The 16747-nt window shown below is 44.2% G+C and overlaps 1 protein-coding gene across 1 annotated transcript; it reads left to right on the top strand.

The window, feature by feature from the left end:
* Positions 1-853: 853 nt before the first annotated feature.
* ACTR1A (actin related protein 1A) lies at positions 854-16366 on the top strand. Its single transcript, XM_075257652.1, has 11 exons — positions 854-970; positions 4840-4904; positions 4987-5062; positions 5359-5484; positions 5973-6097; positions 7185-7401; positions 8997-9089; positions 9858-10032; positions 10649-10710; positions 11244-11284; positions 12417-16366. Exons 1-11 carry the CDS (start codon positions 923-925, stop codon positions 12517-12519), a joined length of 1131 nt encoding a protein of 376 aa, XP_075113753.1. The 5' UTR covers positions 854-922; the 3' UTR covers positions 12520-16366.
* Positions 16367-16747: the final 381 nt, after the last annotated feature.

Genomic DNA, 16747 nt, shown 5'->3' with positions numbered 1-16747 from the left:
CCGCGGCAAAATCGTTTTTTTTAAACCGGACACAAATTCCTGCATGTCTGACTTTGTTTCCGGTTAAAAAAAAAAACGGTTTCACCATGGAGAGCACAAAACGTTCACCAGCGCTCATTTGAATGGGTTTGAAAAATGCCTGCAGGTTTTCGTCTCCTGCCCTGTGTCAGGCAAGAGACCCCGGGCACAGATGTGAATGAGCCCTAAGTAACACACAGAATTTGTCGAACCCTATTGACTATAATAGGGTCTTTTGGGTGTCCGTCTTTTTTAAAACTGAAACTGGCAGGACTCCGTTCAGGACTTTTTCCTCCACTGATTTTCAGGTGGACATTGCAACAAATCGCAGATGTGAACTGAGCCTTAGAAGTCACATTGCAAACCATTTACGTACAATAGTGAAGGAGATTCATATTAGGTCATGTGACCAAAGTCACTGTGTAGCCCTAGTGTAAATTAGATTACACGTACAATAGGCATTTCTATATACCCAGTCACTGTGTAGCCCTAGTGTAAATTAGATTACACGTACTGTACCATAGGCATTTCTATATGCCCAAAGTCACTGTGTAGCCCTGGCATTTAAAGGAGGACTCCAGCAGATATCATTTATGTTACAAGGTTTATTATTCTTGCATTTTGCACTGCCTGGCTCACATTACAGACACACTGCCCCCTGTTGTACACAGGTATTAGCACTAAGAAGCAATGTCTGATACCATCATCGCCAATTTACTCTAGAGGGTGCGGCCTAACTACGACTCGCCTACTAAGTGAGAACGGCAGCTGCGCAAGCGCGAACCATGTCAGGGACACACGCATGCGTACTCAGTTCTAAGCGCTGGCCCGTCAATTCGCTTGCTGCGCACGCGCAGAAGTATCTGCAGCCGGCCCGTCAGCTCCTGAACAGGAGGAAGCCGCCATGGAGTCATACGATGTGATCGCTAACCAGCCCGTGGTGATTGATAACGTGAGTAGTGCTCCACAACGCCCGCATAGGGTCACTTGTATATGGCTGTACCCTGTTTCTGTGCTAGATGGGGCTCGGCTCTGCAGGGATTCATTTTCCCTTTGTCATTACAACCGCGCCCCTCCTGTCTGTCATAATGACAGGGCTGCTGTGTATACTGATGGCTCGGAGGGGTAGCGGAGCCCCGGCAGTCACGGACACGTTATCCCGCGCGGGCTCATGGATTTGCTTTATTATTTGTATCGGATGTTTAGGGCTGAGGAGGCTGTGCAGGCTCAACCTAACCTGCTGCCGCGACAGAGCACGCCTAAGGGACCGGTGGGGCGGGGCAGACGGTATTTGGTGGTATTCCGATTGGACGATGGAGCTGTCAGTCAGGCTGAATACAAGAGGCGGGACTAGATGATCTCAGCTGGCGGCGCCCGTCGATTTGATTGGTCAGGTTCTTGATAGGCAACTGCAAGACTGTCTGTGATTGGTCAGTTTTAGGACTGGGCGGTGGTAAGTGTCAGGGTGTGGAGGGATGGGGATGACTGGTGTAGTAGGCCAAACCCGTTATGAGTGCGGGTTTGGTTGATTACTGGATGAAATCCTTCATTGCTGGTGCAGTGATTGGGTCCTGTTCGGCCCTGCCATGTCATACACTGTGTGCACTAGCCATTATGGGCTCATATAGGGACACATGAGGCCAGAATAGGCAGAAGGCGACGTCCATGTTATTTCCCTCCACCGTCTTCTAATTTTACTTCATAGGAGAGAAATAAAATGTATCCTGACTATTTCCAATATGTGTAACTGAGCCCCTGCGTCATGTGCCTGACAAGACCTGGAGCTTACACAGCGACGCCACAATACATGTACAGGGCCATGGATAACAATGTGGCGATTTGCAAGTCGCAGCAGTAGCACAATGGCTGTCAACCATGTTCACTTTAGGTGTGACGAAGGCCTAGCCTTGGTGGTACAAAATGAATGTAAATAAGGGGCATTTCTCCTGGTATTTTGCCTCTGAGGGTGCCCGTAGTCACAGATTCCTCGTATGTTTGAGTTCATTGAGGAATCTGTGGAAATGGGTAAAAATAGGACAAAAATGTCAAAAATTAGGTAATAAAGGGGGGGCATACGGTGGCTCAGTGGTTAGCACTGCAGCCTTGCAGCGCTGGAGTACCGGTGCTCAAATCCCGCCAAGGGCAAATCTGATAGGGACAGACTGATGGGAATTGTGAGCTCTATGTGGGGCTCACAATCTACATTTAGTTAAAAAAAACAATAATAATAATAAAAACATCAGTCCTGTGAATAGACCCAAATTGCACACAATGTATTTAACTATACAGTCAGGCTATGGCTACCCTGCAAGTTTGGCTGTGACAATAGATCACTAAGTGCCATCTTAAGTTCTAGCTGCAAAATTTTTTTTTATGACCAGCAGTCACTGGACTTTCAGGGTCACATCAGTGAAGGAGACACAGGACAACATGGCAGTCTTTGGTATGTGGTCTCCGTCCACTACTGATTTCCAGAATACATGGGCTCTATAGAAAGCTCATACCCCTCTGACACTGCTCAGAGATTGCAGACCCTGGTAACTGCCCCCTCTACTAACCATTAAATGGGTAATCCAACTCCTTTTAATTGATAACTTCTCCTCAGGTCATCATCCAGTTCCCTTTCCATTGAAGTGAGTGGGACAATGACATTGTTATGCCACTTTCAAGCAGTCAGCATGTAGTGTACATAGTGATGGGGTCATAGCGCCAATACGAGCATTGCAGCCCCTCAAACATCTGATCTGTGGGGATCCTTAGCAGGGATCTGTTAGTTATGACTTATGCTGAAGATGGGTTGTCCCTAGACATGACTCATTTAAAGGGTTATTTCTATCCCAGAGTTGGATATGTTCCACCTATATCAAGAACAGGGATGCTCAAATCCGGTCCAGCTTGTTGGCTGCTGACTGGCAGAGGATGGATAGAGCATTGACTATACATGTGCTTGGCTCTCTAGTCACTACTATAGGAGGTGCTAAAACAGACAAGTACGCTGTCCTCAGTCTGTCCTGGTGACCATGTCTGACCACCACTCCATTCATACTCCTACTTTTACAGTCCTATAGCTGTATCTAGTGATTGGTGGGAGTCCCTGCAGTTGTACCCCTGCCAATGTTAAATTTATCACATCTCTACCATTATAGTCTAGTAATGCGATGAACACCAAGGAACACTGGTCCTGGTCCCATGACTGAAGTTCCCAGTGTATCAGAATTTTTCTGGTTTCCTCTTGGTCCCACCTCGTTTTTTTCCCAGCAGTGACATATATGTGAATAGCTGCTTGATGATGGACTTGGGGGAATATGGACATCCACTTGGCTGTGTTATTTAAAGGCGTTTTCTGGATACATGATATTGATGGCTCATCATAAGGATACGTCATCAATATTAGATGGGTGGGGTTCTGACACCCCAGACCCCACATTAATCAGCTGGTCTCAGACTCAGAAGCAGATAACTGTTCCCTATGTATCGGCCATGCTTAGTTACTGAAGGTAAGTCCCTATATAAGTGAATGGGAGCTGAGCTGCAGTAACTCAGCACAACCACTACATTCCCTGCTTCTGGCCTTATTCCATATTGCAGCTGATGGGCGGGGACCCTGGATGTCAGACCTCCACTAATCTCTTACTGATGACTTATTATAGGAGTAGGTCATCAACACAGGTTTGTCTGGAAAACCATTTTAGGCTTAGGCCCCACATAGCGAGCCGCGGCCAAAAAGTACTGCAGAAAAAAACGTGGTGTAACCGTATTGTGGTATTTTTTCTGCAGCTATACGGTAAAGGCCAGGGCTTCCGTATGTATGACTGACAAGCTGCGATTTACAAAAACGCAAGCGTTTCTGAAATCGCAGCATTTTCGATGAGAAATTTTCTCTGTAATGTGTGGATGGGATTAGCCAGAATCCCATTCCCTTTGCAAATAATGTAAAATGCCACTTTTTTGCCGTTGTGGAAACGCAGCTTTTTTTTGTTGCGGATTTTGCTGTAGATTTTGGAGCCAAAGCCAAGAATGGCTTTAAAGGAATGGGGAATATATAGGAAGTTCTTATACTTCTCTCTTCTGCTCAATCATGTCCTGGCTTTGACTCAAAAAACTGCAGCAAAATCTGCAACAAAAAAAGCTGCGTCTCCGCAACGTGGGGCTTCAGCCTTAAGGGGGTTGTTCTGCCCCCAAAGCAAATTTTCATTTTGATGACCTCTCCAGAAGATGTCTTCAGTATGTGATCTGTCAGTGTTCGATACCCAGACCCTGCACGGATTATCTGTTCTATCAGCCTTGGGGTGCTGAAAGCTGCTAGTGGACGGGCGTTGCGTACAGTAGCAGCAGCGCAGCCCTATCCACTGTATAGCGGTGGTTCCATTGAACTTCAGCGTGGCTCATAATACCTGAATAAAATCAGTGCCCAGACATTAGCAGCTCCTGGCGCCCATATACTGCTAGAACAGATAAGCCATGTGGGTCTGGTGTCGCACCCTGACACATCATCACTATGTGAACTGTCCTGTGAAAATTCATTTGCACTTCTTGCACTTCTTCTAGTTCTTTGGTGCTAGGTCTTGCCCCATGATCTCTAATAAATGATGTTATTGTCTAATGTCTTCCCCGTAGCCTTGCAAACGATCTGAGACTATCACAAGGGGGAGTTTTATATTCTCTGTGCAGTCAGATGACACAAGCTGTAGTATGAGCACTATTCACACAATACAGACTGATACTGTGGCTGCTTAATGTATAAAACTGGCTATGTATGTAGTTCACTTGCATATTCTTAATGTATGTATTAATAATATTACCTTCTATCTTTCTCCTTAGGGCTCTGGAGTGATAAAAGCCGGATTTGCAGGAGATCAGATCCCGAAATATTGTTTTCCTAACTAGTGAGTAATCGTTTAACAGGTTGATATAACATTCTTTACACAGTCTTGTACACATGTAACACAAAATTGTATTCTCCCATAGTGTGGGCCGACCTAAGCATATTCGAGTCATGGCGGGTGCCTTGGAAGGAGACTTATTTATCGGACCAAAGGCAGAGGTAAGAGCCTGACATAATGGCTTCCATTCTCCACATCAGCGATCTCCATGTTTCTCATATAGGCATGCATGTACGAGTTGGCTAGGCCGGAGTTGGGAAGTATCTGTGCTTATTAGGTTGTTGGCAGGATATGGTGACATCTATGTAATGTGTGTGGACAATTTCCTAAATGATTTTCTGTTGGCTCCTTTGTCTTGGTAGATGTTGGACCATGAAAATGGGAATCCATTAGTCATTAGAACAGGCTGCCGATGATAGTGAAGTAGTAAGACCAATGTAATCTTCATCTTTTCCAGGAACACAGGGGCCTCCTGTCTATTCGATATCCTATGGAGCACGGTATTGTTAAGGACTGGAACGACATGGAACGGATCTGGCAGTATGTCTACTCAAAGGACCAGCTGCAGACTTTCTCTGAAGAGGTAAATCCACGTTTGTCACCTTTCATTATATAATCTATAGACATCAGATTTGTTTGTATAATGTCAGTAGTGGCGATCCTCACTTTATCTTTGAGAGAACTTTGGTAGAAACTCCAACGCTGTTGGGAAATTAACAATTCTGTGCGTTAACCTACAAAATGGTGGAGACCCACACACTTGGGCTTCCGCTGCTTCCTAAAGTGACTTGTCCAGGGTGACAGGTTTTAGTATAATTTGGGAAAAAAATACTTAATTCAAAAAATATATATCTTAGGGTTGGTTCACACTAGCGCTTGTATTCAGTCCAGAAGGAGTCCGCATGGAAACCCCCCCCCCCCCCCCCCCCACACACACACGTAATACAATCGCAATTGGAAGCGATGTGCTGGCAAAGCACACGGACCCCATAGACTATAATGGGCTCTATGTGCTTGCCGCGCACTGCCCGCACTCTGAGGTTTTATTCTGACTGGTTTATCTCTCTCCAGCATCCAGTGTTGCTCACAGAAGCTCCTTTGAACCCACGGAAAAACCGTGAACGAGCAGCGGAAGTCTTCTTTGAGACGTTCAACGTTCCAGCACTGTTCATCTCCATGCAAGCCGTACTCAGCCTGTAAGTGACTTTTACACACCCCTGTGTATAAATAAGAATATGATACTGTGCTGTATGGGAGTGTGAGAAAAATGTATCTAGGTAAACAGACATGGCCTGTGCGCTGTATTAACACTTTATTGTTGGCTTTGCCCGTGTCATTGTGTCACACTTTACTCTCTGGTATAAGCAGCGCTTACTTGGTACTAACACTACAGCTAAACAAGAGACTGTAAATCAGCCAATAGTTTTGGGACACTAAATCGTTGGTCTATATGGTCATAGTGGTGGATTAGTGTGTCAGATCTTTTCCTATTAAGATATGTAGTGTCCTAATAATTACCCATATGTCCATCTTGTCAGGGGTTAATGTATCCGTAAAATGTCTGTCTGAGGCTTTGTTCAAATTTCGTTTTTACGGAAATTGTAAGCATTTTAGGATATTCTTGAGATGTGTAATGTAATATGTCCATAGGCCCGCCCAGAGTGTCCTTGTGACGTGCGCGCTGCCTCTATACATCAGCATACATTTTATTTTCTTCCTTGTATGCACTTCATGGTCTATCATGTTCTTCTGATCATATGCTGTATATGTTTTCTTACAACGGGAATCGCTAAAAGCCTATACAATACTATATGTCATGGAGAATTCCTGTTGTATACCTCTGTACCTGTAACAACGTGATGTGTACAGAGCCTAGACCTCACCAGTCATATGGTTTAGATCAGGGGTAGGCAACGTACGGCTCTCCAGCTGTTGAAAAACTACAACTCCCAGCATGCATACTTACTCTGCTGTTCTTGGAACTCCCAGGGAAGTGAATGGAGCATGATGGGAGTTGTAGTTTCACAGCAGCTGGAGAGCCAAAAGTTCCCTACCCCTGGTTTAGATCATTGAGCCTGTATACCGCACAAAATAGAGAGCAAATCATAACCAATGGAAACTTGGATGTTATCACAAGAAATCTGGTCTTTATTAGCAGTTGCTTATAAATACTGTCTGTCGCAGATCATTGTATGAAAACCACATAGGCACATGTTCTCCATATTTTATGCCCGCTGTTCATTTTATTATCCAGTTTCTAAAATGTGTCTGCTTTGCTTTCAGGTATGCAACAGGCAGGACAACAGGAGTAGTGCTGGACTCTGGGGACGGGGTGACACACGCTGTCCCTATTTATGAAGGCTTTGCTATGCCACACTCAATCATGAGGATTGACATTGCCGGCCGAGACGTCTCCCGCTTCCTTCGTCTTTATCTCCGGAAGGAGGGCTACGACTTCCACACTTCAGCTGAATTTGAAATTGTCAAAACTATCAAAGAGGTTCGTATGACGTTCTGTATGTTGTCACATAGGGGATAAATGACTGGTTCCCTCACCTGGAGCAATAGTACATAAGCTTGATCTCTGTTGACTTCTATGGGGTGGATAGAGTTGTAATTGGTTATTTTCATAAGTCCCATAGAAGTGTATGGAGTGTTGGTCATGTAGTTGCACTACTGTTCCATTTACACAAAGCGCTCATGTGCAACCATTCTTATTGATGGGGGATCAACTCTCTTGTGGATAGGTGAGAAAGGTCAGAATTATTTATAGGGTTTTCCCTTTAGGACGTATTAACGCCATAGAGATGTATTTGTGATCCAAAGAGGACTTGGCCCAGAGTAGGAGTAGGACCAGTCTTCTGAATGGTTGCCATCTTATCCTGCGTTTGTGGGAATATCTCTGTGTAGCTTTGGATTTCTGAAGCCAAATTCATAGTGATCTGATTCCTGTGTCCGCTTCCTATGCATAATGGATTATCTTCTTCAGATATCATCTTAAGAGGAAGTTGTTTATAGAGGAGGTAATAACTGGACTTACCTCTCTAGGGAACCGCTTAGGTTTTTTTTTTTCTTAAGAGATGATAGAAAAGACACTGTTAGGCCCCATGCACACAATGTTTGCTCCAGAATGGATTGGGAGTGACATCCGAGTACATTCTGTGATACATTCATGTCTATGGGAGCGTCTGATTCATTAGGTTTCAATGACATGGAGGATTATAGATCAGGTCATCAGAACGTAATGGATCCAAGAATCCCCATAGAGGGGAGTGCATTATGGAATGGACTTGGATGCAAACCCTTCCCAACATCAGACGCAGTTGTGTGCATGGGGCCTAGGAGCAGCGATAGTTCACATGCTAAGGCTTACATTTCTCTCTTTGCCAAATCTGTTATCTCACCATGCTTCTACATCTGTTACTCCCACTATAGCTCTGTGATTCACAGACATTCATCATTATATTTTGATAAGTTATTTTATTCAGAAATTAAAAAGATACCGACTGTAAAGGAGATCCTACACATTAGATGGATGCGGGGCAAACCTCGAGTTTCCAATGGGAACAACATCTAGCACATGTGGTGGTATCAGAACTATCCAGACTCAGTTTCTCAGCCTTGTGGTGCCGGTTACCTGTGAAAAAGCTTCCACAGGCAAGAATTGGCTCAGTCATATGAGGGGGAAGGATCGGGGATATCGGATCACAACATGCCTGATACTTTATTTTCATGAATGAAGCCAGCAGTTTATTCCCTGCTCCCTATTACAAACATGTGTAACTGGCCAAGAGTGCATGTGTATTAGGGATCGGTAGGAATAGCTAGCTGTATTCTAACCTGGGCAGGCTTACTGTTTCCATTGCACAGCTCAACTGTAGTCAAGGATGTGATCAACAAGTAGAAGACCTTTATTGCAACCCCTTCACAAGTTATATCACATTATTATTATTATTATTATTATTATTATATATGCAAAAAATGTGTATTTCCACGTACACATTTCAGGAGCCACACCAGTGATCGGTATAGCACATGACTGTATTTTTGTGTATGTGTGATATTGAAATTTTCTTTTTCCTTGTGAACCTGCAGCGTGCTTGCTACCTGTCCATAAATCCACAGAAGGATGAGACATTGGAGACAGAGAAGGCTCAGTATTACTTACCAGATGGAAGCACTATTGAGGTATGTGTATCCTTCTACCTGCCGTGTGGGTTCCTAATGTTACAGTGAATCTTACACCTTCACCCTGGGTTGGGTGTAAACAGTAGTGGCGTCTGTAGGAGCTGTAAAACTACTGCCATGTCTGTGCAGCAATACACGGATGATGTGGTGACAAGTAGCTCCAAGCAAGGGTGTGACCGCACAGCTCTGTACATGACGCGTTTATGGCTGGTATTCGTGTTTTATTGTAGGCCTGAACCAGCTTAGATGAAATGTGCAACTGCAATGGTTGAGGAATTATGTAAATTTAGGATGAAGCCCCACATATGGGCCAGTAAAGCTTTTTATAGTGCATGTGTTTTTGCAAACCGAGCTAAAGCTATATGCTGCAAATGATAGCACCGTAGGGTGTAGCAGTAGTTTATTAAATACTATAGTGTCGTGCCATTGCCAGTGGACTGTGGCATGCAGTTTACATTGCTAGTGCTAGTTATTGGCTACATTGGTCATGTGTCACTATTGCAGGAAATAATTGTCTGTAGCTAGGCATCATCGCAACAGTGCTGTAAAGCAGGACACAACAGGACCACTGGCACTGCAACTTCCCGTATCAGGGGTGTCAGCGTTCATCAGACAATCTAATGGAAGTGAAGAGCTTTCTATCCAGTCATAAGACAGCCAGGCAGTGTGTGACTCATGCTGTGTGATAGCTGGGTGCGGCATGAAGTCTGGCCGCTGATATTTCCAGTCCTGTTGATGTTACAATGTGTTTTCTCCGTCTCTTTGTAGATCGGCCCGGCCCGATTCCGAGCCCCTGAGCTGCTGTTCCGACCTGATTTAATTGGTGAAGAATGTGAGGGAATCCACGAGGTCTTAGTGTTCGCTATTCAGAAGTCAGACATGGACCTGAGGCGAACATTATTCTCCAACATTGTGCTGTCCGGCGGATCCACTTTATTTAAAGGTGCGCAAAAGTAAAATGCAATCCTACTCGCGTTAAAGGGGTTTCCTCCTCTGTGTCTTATACCTCAGCGGGAGGCTGAGGTAGTTGCGTATGCATCGTTCATTTCTGGGGTGGTTGTGAAAGCAGTTCAGTGTGCTTGGCTGTTTTTGGAACTCCCATAGAAGTGAATAGGGAGATCCTGTTCATTCACATGTGCAGCAAATACGCCTTTAAATTCAATGCGATTAAAAAGGACCTCTGACATCGGCGGTATTATATACCACTAGAATGCTGAGAGTGCACTGCATTCTTCCATATCCTTGTACTGTCAAAGGGGGGCGTTCCTCACAGCCGAGCAATGACGCTGAGCTGTAAGGCCGGACCTTCTGGCAGTGGAGGGATATCTGTGCTGAGGCTAATGGCACTGAGGTGTATACCGGCAAAGCCAAAAAGCGCTGAATTCAGCACACTATAATACAGCCAATGTCCAGGAACTTCTTCCTGTACATTCTTAGGATAAATCAAACTAGAACTTTTTGCCAATACCTGGAAAATCTTGTCGAATTGTTTCTTTACCCCTCCCCCTTCCCTTATAAAACGTCCACTAACAAATGGTTTCTTGCATTTTGTTTACCAGGCTTTGGGGACCGACTTCTAAGTGAAGTGAAAAAATTAGCACCAAAAGATGTAAAAATAAGGGTAAGTTGTGCCTTTCTTTTCAGTAAATCTGTACATAATTGTTCCTTCTGTTCCCTCATCCTAATAGACTGCTGTGTGTGTGTGATACTTTACATATGGCTGTGTATCGTCTCCATATAGCAGATATGTCAACTAAGACCCTCACTCTGCGTATTTCCTATTAAGTTAAGAAATACAATCCCGTTTAATCCTAAAACCCGCGATTTGGGAAATTATTGGTTTCTTTGTATTTAGTAGACAGACTAGAAGTCCAACATATAATGCTAAACGTTTCCTGCAGTGGAGATTTGTGATCAGTTGCGTGGATTATAGGTATTGCTGGATGTTGGGTTCTGTTCACACCTGTGTTGGAGGTCCAGTCTTTGATTCTGTCATATTTAACATATTAACACCCCATTCACAGATCTGCATCCTTCAGCCGATCGCCTTGCTGGCCTTCTCTATTCAGCCATCCCTTTAATATTTTATTGGGTTGTTCACTATTTGTCTCTTGAATGATATTTTATCACATAACATTCTGCTTTTCATTTTAGATATCTGCTCCTCAAGAACGATTATACTCTACATGGATTGGGTAAGGAGAAACTTTGTCATTCTTGTGCCTTCAGTATGTTAAGATGTAGATTTAGAAGGTTAATCCGGTTCCTTTTTTTTTATTGATGACCTTGACAAAGGATAGGAAAGGTCCGGAACTTAGGACCTCCACTGATCAGCTGATCAAAGGGGCCAGGGCTGTGACCCCCTGCACTAGTCACGCTATTCATTCATTACACACTATCTAATTCATAGCAGCCCTGCAATGCGATAACAGCCTTGTCCTATTCACTTCTATGGGAGAGACTGTAATTACATTGCATACCCACTACTAAACTGACAGTTTGGTAGCTGATCAGCAGGGGTCCTAGATCATCAATTAAAACGGCACTGGAATAACCCTTTAAGGCCTTAGATAGGGTATGTGAGGCAGTAAGCCGCTTCCTGACATCCCTGGTGACATCTTACAGAAAATTCAACACCCAATTTGTATCAAGATCGATCAGAGAACTTGATTTTTCAGCAACCTCCTCCGATCTGTGCTTCCCATTGAAAATAATCAGACTGATTCGAGACGGAATCAATTTTGAGATGGATTCCGTCTCAAAATCAGCAGCAAGTTCCGCCACGTGAACATATCCTTAGGCTGTAATGCTCATACAGTGTGTGAGATGGATTTACAGGCCTCAGCATTATGTGGGAAGACGGACTCCTAGCATTATCGTTATCTAAGATGCTAGGAGTCCCGGCATCTCTGCGAAATACTGTCTTGTAGCGATTACAATGTAAGATAAGAAAAGAAAGATTTAGCAGCCTGAGCACTATGCAGGAAGATTGATTCCTAATAAGGATAATACATTTTATTTATATGGCGCCAACATATTCCGCAGCACTATACAATTTGTAGGTTCAAGCACGCACGCATTGAAATGAATGGATGCACCTGTTACTTCCGCTTTGACGCCGGCCGCTTAACCCCCCTCGCGTGCCGGCTACGTCCATTCATTTCAATGCGTGCGTGCTGTTCGGGTCGGCTGATCCGAACAGTACTCGCTCATCTCTATTATAGATAACTATTGTGCTAGGAGTCCGTCTCTGCACGGTATACAGCCGGTAAAGCCGGCACACATGGTTGATCCTTTTGATACAAATCTTCCCGTTTCTTTCTCCAGTGGATCTATTTTGGCTTCTCTGGACACCTTCAAGAAAATGTGGGTCTCTAAGAAGGAATATGAAGAGGACGGACCCAGAGCTATCCAGAGGAAATCCTTCTAACGTCCAGGAAGACCAAATCACTTTATCTGTCCACTTCAGTTTAAAACTCGCTTTTTGAGTATGAGAGTGTGGTCGGGAGGTGACTGGTGGGTGGGTGTGAATGTATGTGTCTGTATGCGCTCTCCAGCATGCCAAGAAGTGGTCCTACCAAGGTAAAAGATCTGACATTGTAAAGACCAGCAGAGAGCTCCGAGGAGAGGAAAAGCCTTTATCCCATTCCTATTTATGTGTATTACGTTGCGCCAGGGAAAGGTCTGCGGCGAAAATTCCTTTTATCGCGTTATAGCCAATGTAACCGTAACAGATAACAGTACGCGAGATCTAAACTAAGTAAAAAGGATCCATGCCGCAGTGGATCGGGATCTGTTCAGTTCTGTGACCCTCCCCCGCACTTATACTGCCGCACGGGCCGCCAGAATTGCATTTTACTTGATTCGTTGAACGTCAAATTCGTTGAAACTACATGAATTTTGGAAAATGTTTCTATTGCATGTAATAAAAGATCAGTATAGTTATATAGTTAGACACCTGGATTTTGTCTTTGTTATATATAGAGTATCCTTGTCCCTAAGCCTGTCTGCAGGTCAGTGTAGGTTTCGTTGCAGAAGATTCGGGAAAGTTGTGCGCCATTCACTTTCTCACTTAAAGGGGATTTTTCACCTCTCCTGATATGTCTAAGTAAGTATTTCCATTCTGGAACATAATTTCCTATCTCTCCGTCCCTCTGTTATTCCTCCATGAAATATACGAATACATTGACAACTGGGCGTTACCATCCCTTTTATCAGACTCTATAGGGCTGCACCCCTTGGCAACGGTCAGCACTGATTGGACAGTGATGTAGCGCGTAGAGACACGCCCCTGGTAGCACCTAGTAGTCGATGTCTCCAAAAATTTCCAGGAGGAGTAACAGAGGAACAGAGTTATTCTCCAAAATTGTCGGCAGACTGTCAAGAGGTGACCGGTCCTCTTTACAGGGGTTGCTTGATATTAGAAAAACAAGGCGGATTTATTGGTGGAAGTGGCGCCACTCTTGGGCTTTGTGTGGTATTGCATTGCAACCCTACTCAAGTGAGCTGCAATACCAGACACAGCCTATTGATAGATTTGGCGCTGTTTGCTTGTCACTCACGCAACCCCTTCGCAATTACTGAAGACCCCCAGTCCCAGCCATGGGTTTAGTTACTGATATTGAACTTTTTCTGTCCTATGAGGCACATAGTAAGTAATACCACTATTGTGTAATGCAGCTTGTCAGTTACATCAGTCTTGGTCTATGTTTCTCTTTTATTGTCGTTCATATCACTTTTGCCTTTAAACAGTTTTTTGTTGTCCTATGTGTCGGAACCATTGAGCGGTATGATGGCGATATTGTAAAGCACAGATCTGCAGGATGAGCATATTGAGTGCGGTCTCCTCTAGTGTTACCCCTAGTACCCCCCCCCCCCCCCCCCCAAATCTAATGGTTATAATTGCATCATACAGACAAGGCTTGCACGGGGCCCCGGGTCCATTCTTTTTGGCATGTATCAAATCTGCTCTGTGGAAATGTCGCCCCTTATCTCCATCACTGATAGACACTTGATGCTTGTATATATCTATTTTACATGAACCCTAACGCTTCCTTATATAAGTGCTCTTGAACATAGGATGGCCATTGCTAAATAATGACCAATTAATGAGAATTAACCTTATTACATATTATTATTAAACCTATTTATATCTGCATTGCAGTGTTGTACTAGATCTTGACTGCAGTTGAAGGGGTTGTCCACCAGGAAACATTCTTTAAGAGGTTATCTAGGGAGGGTCTCCGGGCTTGTTCTGGTTTTGGGTTATGTGATCGGGTCCCCGAATCTTTCCTTCTCTTATGTATTCACTGCTTCTTATTGGGGTTGGCACACTAGATCATTATATTAGTGAGGCCAGCCCCATAGTACAGCACAGGAGAATAGGGAGGGGGCCGAGTACTGGTACCGATCATGTGACCGGGGTCGCGTAGTAGAACCCTTTGAAATAAGCTCACAATGGGTTAAAATATATAGGACGCAGAATCCCCATTCCTTCTGAAAGCTCCACCCTCCCAATCCCTACTGGTCTGTAGTCCCTGGTCCCATTTCCACACACAGGAAATCCCCATTCAGCCAGGCATTGGATGATGGGTGTCCCCTCGGCGGCCATTTCCTGTGTGGAGAGCGACCAGGAAGAAGAGACCTATGAGGGAACCGGTACATCATCGGGACACAAGTGACTAGGGGTTGAAGAGTTGAGTACCACTTTTTATGTTTTTAACCCATTCATGAGCCGATTTTAACAAAGTGTTCCCTAAAGGTCCCTTTTAACCCCACTATCCCGCTCATCTGCGTTGGGGTTTCCATTCGGGGAGTCTAGGATCAGCTGCAGTTTTGGATGATACGAGAACCATTGGTGACTACTAAATCAGTGGCCATGACTAAGATTATTGTCTAACCTAAAGCTGCCTATGTCTTCTGTGTATTTATTAACTATTACTTATCCCAACACTAAATCCTGACCTCATTTACGTCAGTGCCGCACTTGTATTGGAAATGTGTAACAGACTGGACTATGGATTGTATATGTACGTGCTCATTTTATTATGGGATTACTTAAGACCCCTGTGCCTGGTTACAGGAAGCCCCTTCTATTCCTTTGTGCAACGGGATTGCAGTTGTCACCTATGTGTCTGTCATTTTAAGGAAAACTTGGACCCGTGATCTAAGTAAATGGAACATGAAAGCTGTTCTTGTGTGTCCTTACACCGTAGTGGCCATTCCTAAGGGTTAAAATGTCTGGAGTTCTATTGGGAGGCTGATTCCTGACCCAAAAACTCTGTGTGAACTCAGCCTAAGGGTTAATGCCTAGGCCTGAAGACCCTACTGGGTCATTTTAACTCTTCCCTTTCCAGAGCACATACTGGCCTGAGTGACCCGAGCTATAAAGTCAGTTTAGTTGGGTTTCATAGAAAAGTCACTTTTTGAGTTGTAGAATTTGACACTGGCCACTAGCCATCTTTTGGCGCTATTACTTTACATGGACATAGTGCACAAACTTGGGCAGGTTCCAATTCCAAAAAAATACATATGAAAACCGCTAAGCTACAGCCAAAAATCTATCCCTAAGCGTGGATTGTCCCCTCTAAACTGATTCTCTGTAGTGTAATTTGAAGAACTTGTCTGGGATTAGACAACAGCGCCACTATGCGCAATGGCTAAGCCTGGTATTGCAGCAAAGGCCTACTCACTTGAAAATGGTTAAGCTGCAGTACCATGTACAACCTCTGGTCACAAGTGGTGCTGTTTCACAAACCTTTAGCATGTTATTAGTTATCTGCTCATTGTAAATATCCAGCTGTACTATACTTAATACGTCATGCTTAGGTTACCGCTGTATCTGTCATAGTCTCACCGTTTCCTTGTGTGTATTAGGGTCTCGAATGACAAAGTGGTGTCTTGTTCTTACAACAGTACTCCGATATGCTTACATTGTGGTGGTATGTCGAAGCATTTCGGAGACCCTAGCTGCAAAACCACCCAGAATGACCTCTGTCCTGTCTCTGTAGCTGTATGGGATGATATATGGTTTATTACAGTTTGGACATCAGTCCATAAAGCCCCCCCCCCCCCCCCCCATGCCAAACTACATCCATGTGCTCTGCTTAGTAGTTTCTCTCATAAGACGGCGAATAGTGTTTCTGTTCATATCTTATTTTCTTCCATCTTTTGTAAAACTTTGCCGGATCCTGTACTGTGCACAAGTAAAATGGTGTCAGCTGGTGATGCCCAAAACACATAAGAATCCTGAAATAAAATAGAATCTTATTCAAAAAGTGTCATGTGGTGAGTTGTGGCGCGAGCGACGGACAGACGGACACCGCACTGGAGAAAATAGACTTTTATTTTATGGCAATTCATGAACATGGCAGTGACAGAGCTGATCCCCAGCCATGGTGCAGGTCCTGAGATGAAATGAGGTATATACAGTCACACTGCATTGCTGGATATGGCTGCCAGAATTTAGTCGCTGTGCAGCATTGGTCACTGTTTTTAGGAATTGGTCTGTAGAAGAATTTCGCCAGTATTCACACAGTCAGGTTCCAGCTAAGGCCTGTGTGCAGTCTGTGGGTCAGTAAAAACGACAAATGGATTGGTATCTGTGGTTTTCGCTGACCCATACATTGAAAATGAATTGACAGATTCACAATTACGGA

Source organism: Leptodactylus fuscus, chromosome 10, assembly GCF_031893055.1.
Source record: "Leptodactylus fuscus isolate aLepFus1 chromosome 10, aLepFus1.hap2, whole genome shotgun sequence".
In the NCBI taxonomy this organism is placed as follows: domain Eukaryota; kingdom Metazoa; phylum Chordata; class Amphibia; order Anura; family Leptodactylidae; genus Leptodactylus; species Leptodactylus fuscus.
This window is presented reverse-complemented; position numbering and strand designations above follow the sequence as displayed.